Raw genomic sequence first — 8,382 nt, 5'->3', positions numbered from 1 at the left:
AAGAAATTAAGTAAAACATTTATGGTTTTCTTATTTTTGTTTTTGAATATATATATATATATATATATATATATATATATATATATATATATATATATATATATATATACACTAGCCGTTACCCGCGCACAGCGGCGGGGACAAATAGCTTCTTTCAATGATATTTTTTTTAAAAAAAATGTTATGTTCCAAAAGAAATTTTATGTCGTTGGTGAGAGGAAGGGCGGTAGTCGTGATAGTGGTTGGTTGAAGGAGGAAGGAGGCAGAGCGGCTGTGGTGGTGGTGGTTATACTGTCTTGGTTACTGGTTAGGGTTCTTCGAGAGAGTGTGCGTATATTTCTTACTTTGAAGGGATTACGAAGATAGATATTATGAGATGACTTGTTACCAATGTGAGAGAAGAGATCCTCTATGAATTGTTGATATTGACCGCTTCAAATGGCTGAAGTGTTGAGATTGACGGGTTCAATTTGCAAATGAATTCTTCTATTAATTTGATACAAGATTTTTAGGGGATAAATGATAGGGTTAAAGTTTTAATATTATTATATTATAAATGGGTTGTACTTCAAGCTTAATAGTTTGGACGTCTTATAGAAATAGTTAGATTTCTTTTATAAGTAGTAAAGATATAGATATATCTTTACTACTTATAAAAGAAATCTAACTATTTCTATAAATAGATTGAATATAATAATATTATTTTTTAAGACGTCCAAACTATTAAGCTTGAAGTACAACCCATTTATAATATAATAATATTAAAACTTTAACCCTATCCTTTATCCCCTAAAAATCTCATATCAAATTAATAGAAAAATTAATTTGCAAATTGAACCCGTCAATCTCAACACTTCAGTCATTTGAAGCGGTCAATATCAACAATTCATAGAGGATCTCTTCTCTCACATTGGTAACAAGCCATCTCATAATATTTATCTTCGTAATCCCTTCAAAGTAAGAAATATACGCACACTCTCTCGAAGAACCCTAACCAGTAACCAAGACAGTATAACCACCACCACCACAGCCGCTCTGCCTCCTTCCGCCTTCAACCAACCACTATCACGACTACCGTCATTCCTCTCACCCACGGCATGAACTTTCTTTTGGAACATAACATTTTTCTTTAAAAAAATATCGTTGAAAGAAGCTATTTGTCTCCGCTGCTGTGCGCGGGTAACGGCTAGTGTATATATATATATATATATATATATATATATATATATATATATATATATATATATATATATATATATATATATATATATATATATATATATATATATATATATATATATCATAATCGATTAATCGGCGAGGTTACAAAATGCAATATTTTTCAGATGATTGAACCAACCACAGTCGTCTTTGAGACACATTTTTTTGAGTGCTGAAGAATCAAAAGTTCTCTGGTCCACGACTGAAGAACAAGAACAGAATCAGAGGTGAATGATCGATGGCTCTTTTACGACTTCGACATCATCCGGTGATCTCACGAGTACCTTCGCTGCTTAGGGCTCGCCTCCTTTCTTCAACCTCCAGATCCATTTCCCGGTGATAATTCTTTACTTCATTGTTATTCGCCGATTTCATACTAATTCCTACTTTTGAAGTTATATTGTTTGTAGTTTTGTTGTCAACGAATGTTCTGTGAATTGCCTAGCTTCTTTTAGAGTCTTATTTATCAGTTTATGTATTCTAGCTATTTTGTTTATCGTTTTTACTTTTTTGTTTGTACTGTTATTAATGTAAGTTAAGATCCATATGAGGTTGAACTATCATCCTTTTTGTTTGTTTGATGAGAATTAGGGTATTGTAATTTCTTTGATTTTGATTGATAGAACTGGTTCCATGCTATCTGAAACTGATTGCCAATATTAGGAAAAGTTTCGATGAATCAGTTATTTTGTAAAGTACGCAAGGGGAAGAGGATCTGAAATTTGGACTGCGAGCTATTACCAGTTTACCACCAAGAGGATAGTGTCTGAACTTTTTCTATGTGTTTTTAATATGCTTGAACAAAATCCCTTGGTCAATTTAATTAGAAAATACGAGCTAATTATAATGTGTGTGATAGGCTGATAGCAGATTAATGGAGTTATTTCAAACCCTCAGCACCTAAAGCCTCTAGGGTTTTTAAGAAGGGTATCCTCTAGACCATATAATACTTACTTTTTCATGATCATTCACATTGTTGTGTCTGTAATATCCAAAAATGTTACTTTGTAAATGCTAGGGTCTAGGGGATCTCAGATTATGAATGTAATCAGGGGATAATCATTTGATGCTGTTTAATGGCTTTACTCACATGTTGTTACTTATCGATGCCTTCTTTGTGCAGCTATTCCAGATTGCAGAATTCTATTGTTGAAGATGGTGGCACTTTGTTAAGGTCTAACTTTACTTGCTCTCCATTACCTCTTTCAACACAGTATTATCACGTTTTATTATTTCTATCGGCTTTTTTGTGTCCATGTAAGTTTATACTCATGTATCAGCTGCAGTTTGTGAGTTTTAATTAGAAAACAAAAGAAGTCTTTGTTATGAGTGAAATACTACTAGAACTTTAACCTGGTTCATGTATTAGTTGCATTTGTGAGTTTTAATTAGAGAACAAGAAAAGTCGTTACTTATGAATCAAATCCTAGTTGAAGTTTAACATTGTTCAAGCTATTATGTTTGAGTTAAATTGTTGTTCATAAATTTGTAAACACCATATTGGAGGTGACTTTTACTAGTCTATTCATCCTTCTATCTTCATAATTTTCTAACAATGAGGTTTATCAGGCCCAACTTTTTATCTGCATTCAATGGCGTCCATGACCACTCTACACTAAAGGTTAGTAGTCAAACTTCAAACATGCTTTTCCTTTGACCAAATATTCATCCCCTGACAGTGGTTGTTCATTTACAGTTTCCAAGTGGCTTCAGATGTTACTCATCTGCAGGTATGAATCTTTCTAATTCCAATTTACACTTCTTATTTGCTTTCCTATACGAAATTTATAATAAGTTATGAGTATAAGATAGCTAAATTTATGGGCTTTTTCTACATGCAGAACCTCCTGCACATATAGTGATTGGAATGCCAGCTTTGTCACCTACAATGGTAAGATGTGACAAGAAACTGATTCAATTTCTTTTTCCTGTTTTTAAGGTTTGATGTACTTCCCTTGTTCATAACTTTTGCATTCTTCATGCTTCAATATAGACTCAAGGTAACATTGCAAAGTGGAGGAAGAAAGAAGGAGATAAGGTCAGTTGTTGTTATTGTCATAGTGAAATCCATTTTCATGTATTTAACTCTATGCATAGCAAACACCAAGTTTGATTATATAGAAATTTAGAGATCTATTATCGGTAATTATGGTTTACAATCTGTATCTGATCATTTTTTTGATCAAATAGATAGAAGTGGGTGATATCATTTGTGAAATCGAGACAGATAAAGCCACCCTTGAATTTGAAAGTCTTGAAGAAGGGTATTTCTCTTTTCCTTGATTTAATCTCCCACAAATATCTATGATTGTTGTCTGCTATCTTTTTTATATTTCATGCAACAACAACCCTTTGAGTGCACTTTTATTTTCTTGAAATGATGTCATGTGGTCTAATACATGCAGGTTTTTGGCAAAGATATTGGTGCCTGATGGTGCAAAAGATGTGCCTGTTGGACAACCTATTTTCATTACGGTATGTATGTATGTACATACATACACATGCATACATAAGCACACACATATACATACATACATACATACATATGTAATTACTTTTTCATACGACTGATATGTACATATATATACTAGGTTGAGGAAGAAGAAAATATAAAGAATATCCCTGATAGTGTTCTTGGTGGGTCAGAGGTCAAAGAGACTGAGTCAACTCAACCTAATGCTAAAAAAACTGAAGACACAGCAAACGAGTCAACTTCAGGGAAAATCGACGCATCTAACCTACCTCCACATATCTTCATTGAAATGCCAGCTTTATCACCAACCATGGTTAGTTAACCAAATCAGAGTCTAGTTCATGTCAAAATCGATCTCATTTTGCTTCTAGAAGCTTTAGACTTGATGCTTTAAATAAAATTTCAGGACCAAGGGAACATTGCTAGGTGGATTAAGAAAGAAGGCGACAAGATTGAAGTTGGTGATATCATATGTGAGATAGAGACTGACAAAGCTACCCTTGAATTCGAATGTCTTGAAGAAGGGTAAAATCGTAATCTTCTGTTACGCTTCCAAATTGCTCAAATTCTTTTAATGCTTACATTCTTGATACTGAACTACAGTTACCTAGCAAAGATACTGTCACCTGAAGGTTCAAAAAACGTTTTAGTTGGACAACCCATCGCAATAACAGTAATTTATTTTTTCCACTTTTCAATTACCAAAAAAAGTAATAAAACATAAAATCAGAACTGATATTTCTGTTTTTGTTTTGTCAGGTGGAGGATCCAGCTGATGTGGAAAAGGTGAAATCATCTGTTAGTAGTAATACTAATACGGCAGCCAAAGAGGCAAAGCCAGCTCAGCATGCCACACGTGATGACGAAGCAAAAGCACAGAAGTCCGTCTTCTCTAGAATCAGTCCATCTGCAAAAATACTAATTGCAGAACATAAGCTGGATGCTTCTTCAATAAACGCATCTGGCATACGTGGGACCCTCACAAAATCCGATGTTTTAACCGCAATAAAATCTGGGACAGGTGGCAAAAAAAGTTCATCATCTGAACCTGTAAAACCCCCAAAAAGTCAACCTCAGAAGCATACTTCAGTATCATCAGAAGCTCAAGAGTCAGATTCCTATGAGGATATTCCTAACACCCAAATCCGTAAGGTATACACATATTCATAATACCTTTTTTTTTTTTTTTTTTTTCACAATGCTATTATCAATAAATAAATAAGTATAATAGCAAGTCATAAAGAATACTTGTTGTGCAGGTGATTGCAAAAAGGTTGCTAGAATCAAAACAGAACACGCCTCATTTATATTTAACCGCAGGTTTTTTTATAAGCTTCTGTTGTGGTAAATACAAAACAAGATTGTATTTGTGGTTAAACTATTTAATGGTTTTTGACAGATGTTATACTGGACCCTCTTCTGTTATTTAGAAAGGAGCTCAAGGGTATGTTTAGGGTTTGCAAATCTCTTATTTGTTAAATTTTGTTTTTTTCATCGAATTAATGGACGCATGATTTTATGTTTTTTTTTTGTGCAGATAAATTTGGGGTCAAAGTCTCGGTGAATGATATTGTTATAAAAACTGTAGCAATTGCATTGAGAAGTGTTCCAAAAGCTAATGGTCAGTAAGGCCCTTTGATGATGCTCATTATTTAAATATGATTATTATTATCAAGTGCTGATGGTTGACTATAAAAAAAAAAAAAAAAAAAATACATGGCAGCTTTTTGGGATGACAAGAAAGGAGAAATTGTATTATGTGATTCTGTTGATATATCAATTGCGGTTGCTACTGAGAAGGTATTGATTTCTTTTTTACATGTTATTTTCTATTTATTTTTTTCCTCTGTTATTGCTAAAGAAGTTGTTTTTTCTTTTCTTGAATTTATAGGGGCTGATGACTCCAATTGTGAAAAACGCTGATGAAAAATCCATATCGTCTATTTCCTTGGAGGTATTATTGGTGGTTAAATAAATGTGTATTCCAGGAAGGAATGGAATGGTTCATTCCATTGGAATTAAAATATAACCATTTATATATATATATAATGTTCTTAACGATGATAAAGGGCAAATAGTTAATTTTATATGTATTGTTTGTTTGAAGGTCAAGGAACTTGCTGAAAAGGCACGATTAGGGAAGCTTACACCAAATGAGTTCCAAGGTGGCACTTTCAGGTGACTTTTTTTTTTCTTCATATCATTTACTTTCAATATTTGAATATAGCGTCTCCGAAAAAGTAATTTCTCATGAATATTGTTTTTATTCATATTTACAGTATATCAAATTTGGGTATGTTCCCAGTGGACCAATTTTGTGCCATTATCAATCCACCGCAAGCTGGTATTCTTGCAGTTGGTAGGGGCAACCAGGTGGTTGAACCGGTTTTCGATGAAGATGGTAAACTCAACTCTCAAATCATTTTCTGTAATAAATATTTTTATTAGATAATTAATTAATTAAACTTGCGTTATTATTTATTACTTTCAGGAATCGAAAAACCATCTGTTGTTACAAAAATGAACGTAACATTATCTGCTGATCATCGTGTATTTGATGGAGAAGTTGCAGGTATTTGGTTCAACACGGTTTTTTTTTTTTTTTTTTTTTAATTTAGCTTCAAACGACATGTGATGAGCGGGTAATTTTTTTTTTTTCAGGTGATTTCATGGGAGCTTTAAAGTCAAACTTCAGTGATATAAGGAGACTACTTATTTAAGTTAAGATCCTCATATGATTCTTTTGATGAATGAGAATGCAGTGTACAATTTTACTCTATTTTACATCTCTTCCATATTGATGAATTCGGCCTTTTTTTATTTTTTTCGAGAGATGTGCAAATGACTGATAATAATGAAAGAGGGTTTGACTTTTGGAGAGAGGTTTGACTTGACCATTTTGTTGAGGTAGGACTGGGCAAGAGTCCGGCATTGTAAAAAGAAAACAATGTACAATGTTTTTTCTTTGTAATAAACCGATTCGGTCAAAATTCATCAACTAAATATGTTATATGGAACAAAGAAAATGCCGATTAACCCCCAAAGTGAACTAGGCTCGTAAAATTTGTGATGATTATATATTATGAAGAGTTCAATTAGTTTAATTTGACAATATGTTACTATATTGATTATTGAGTGCAAAATTTACAAGATAATGTTACAAGATAATGTTAACCATCTAATGGATTTGTGATATAAACTTTAACTATTTAATATAGCAAGTTTATCTTTGTAAAACTGTTGCATAAAATGGTTTCAAGATATTAAGTAGGAATGTTATTCGGGTCGGAACCAAACCGAATCCGAATAAACTGAAAACCGAATAAAGGTAATTGTATGAACCGAAAACCAAACCAAATAAGCAATACGGGTTCAGTTTCTTTCGGGTATTATTCGGTTCGGTTCCGTCCGAATAACCCAAATAACATGTACAAGATGATTAAGCAGCCGAATAATCCAAATAAACCAAATAACTCAAATAACATTTACAATGTGATTATGAATATTGTATTTTGTATGACTTTTGTAGCTTATGATAACCATGAATAACACGGGTCAACTATTTTTTATATATAAAATGTAAAATCCAACCACTACAATATTAAGATATATTTATTAAGCAACATATTAAACACTAAACATTAAACATAATCCAAAACACTCAAAAATCTATCTATAAGTATATAAGTTAAACATTAAACATTATGTGGGTATTTTGGGTAACGATCGGTAGAACACAAGACCGAATAAGCAATCGTGCAAGGGGAAAAAATGTGACTTTTTCATATTCGGTTCGGTCCTTTTGGACCGAATAAACCCTTATTCGGGTAACCCGGACTGAATAACTCGAAAACTAAATAAGCCTTATATAAATACTCGAAAACTGAATCGAATTGCTTATTCGGGTCTAGTTCGGTTCGGTTTTCGGTTTTCGGTTCGGTTCGGGTTTACGGGCCAAATTTTCATCCCTAATATTAAGGTTTGGATGATTGAACCGCTTATGCAAAATGTGGATTTTATGTACCATTGCTTCTAGCATATTTTGCCATATTTGATTCCTACAACTTCATTTTTTCAATAATAGAAGAGACCTTGATTGATAAATGCAATATTATTAAACTACAATGAAGTTAAAGGTGTTTTAGGTTATGTTTGATAAACTAGCCGATAACTGATAAAATTAAAGTTAAAGGTGCTTTAGGTTAAGTTTGATAAACTAGTTGGTAACTGATAAAAATGATAGGTAAAAATTAGTTTATGTTTGACAAACTAGTTGGTAGTTGATAAAAATGACATTTGGTAAAAACTAGTTGATAGACTAGTTGGAAAGTGTAAAATAATATATAAAGACATGTATACAAAGAGTTTTATATAATTAATAAATGATATTTTTTGAAGAATTTAAAAAAAGCTCTATAAGCTAGTTGACAAGCTAGCTTATAAGTTATTTTTTGGTTTATTAAACATAGCAACCTAAAAAAAACTCAAATAATGACATGACAAACATACCTAATTAGTTGTTTATGGGTCGACATTATTGATATTTTAGTTATTTTATTACTCGAGAAATTGTTGTCTATCTTCAAGAATGATGGGTGTGACGTTGTGGATGAAGTTAAGTTAAAAGCTTATCTTTTAACTCTATTAAATAATTGGTTGATGATGAAGTTAAGTTAAAAGCTTATCTT

General features: G+C 32.3%; 1 protein-coding gene across 2 annotated transcripts; it reads left to right on the top strand.

The window, feature by feature from the left end:
* Positions 1-1,321: 1,321 nt before the first annotated feature.
* Positions 1,322-6,697, top strand: LTA3 (Dihydrolipoamide acetyltransferase, long form protein). 2 transcript variants are annotated; one of them, XM_078973914.1, is made up of 22 exons: positions 1,322-1,557; positions 1,885-2,148; positions 2,345-2,395; positions 2,791-2,842; positions 2,918-2,951; positions 3,063-3,112; positions 3,215-3,259; positions 3,412-3,485; positions 3,627-3,696; positions 3,813-4,007; positions 4,101-4,219; positions 4,298-4,367; positions 4,454-4,846; positions 4,954-5,014; positions 5,094-5,138; positions 5,232-5,315; positions 5,418-5,494; positions 5,586-5,648; positions 5,802-5,872; positions 5,974-6,095; positions 6,186-6,266; positions 6,356-6,697. In XM_078973914.1, the coding sequence occupies exons 6-22, from the start codon at positions 3,089-3,091 to the stop codon at positions 6,412-6,414; spliced, it is 1,653 nt and encodes a 550-aa protein (XP_078830040.1). In that variant the 5' UTR covers positions 1,322-1,557; positions 1,885-2,148; positions 2,345-2,395; positions 2,791-2,842; positions 2,918-2,951; positions 3,063-3,088; the 3' UTR covers positions 6,415-6,697. The 2 variants fall into 2 exon arrangements, with proteins under 2 accessions (XP_078830040.1, XP_078830039.1); XM_078973913.1 differs by lacking the exon at positions 1,885-2,148.
* The last annotated feature ends 1,685 nt before the right edge of the window (positions 6,698-8,382 follow it).

Source organism: Lactuca saligna, chromosome 9 (assembly GCF_052625555.1).
Source record: "Lactuca saligna cultivar CGN05327 chromosome 9, ASM5262555v1, whole genome shotgun sequence".
NCBI lineage: Eukaryota > Viridiplantae > Streptophyta > Magnoliopsida > Asterales > Asteraceae > Lactuca > Lactuca saligna.
The sequence above is the reverse complement of the archived record's forward strand: the minus strand, read 5'-3'. Positions and strand labels throughout refer to the sequence as shown.

Bases quoted from the DNA above. Each gene is read 5' to 3' on its own strand.
- LTA3 (XM_078973913.1), top strand. From the start codon at position 1,460: ATGGCTCTTTTACGACTTCGACATCATCCGGTGATCTCACGAGTACCT. The intron at 2,396-2,790 runs GTCTAACTTTAC...GAGGTTTATCAG, and splicing joins GATGGTGGCACTTTGTTAAG to GCCCAACTTTTTATCTGCAT. The intron at 5,649-5,801 runs GTATTATTGGTG...GTTTGTTTGAAG, and splicing joins TATCGTCTATTTCCTTGGAG to GTCAAGGAACTTGCTGAAAA.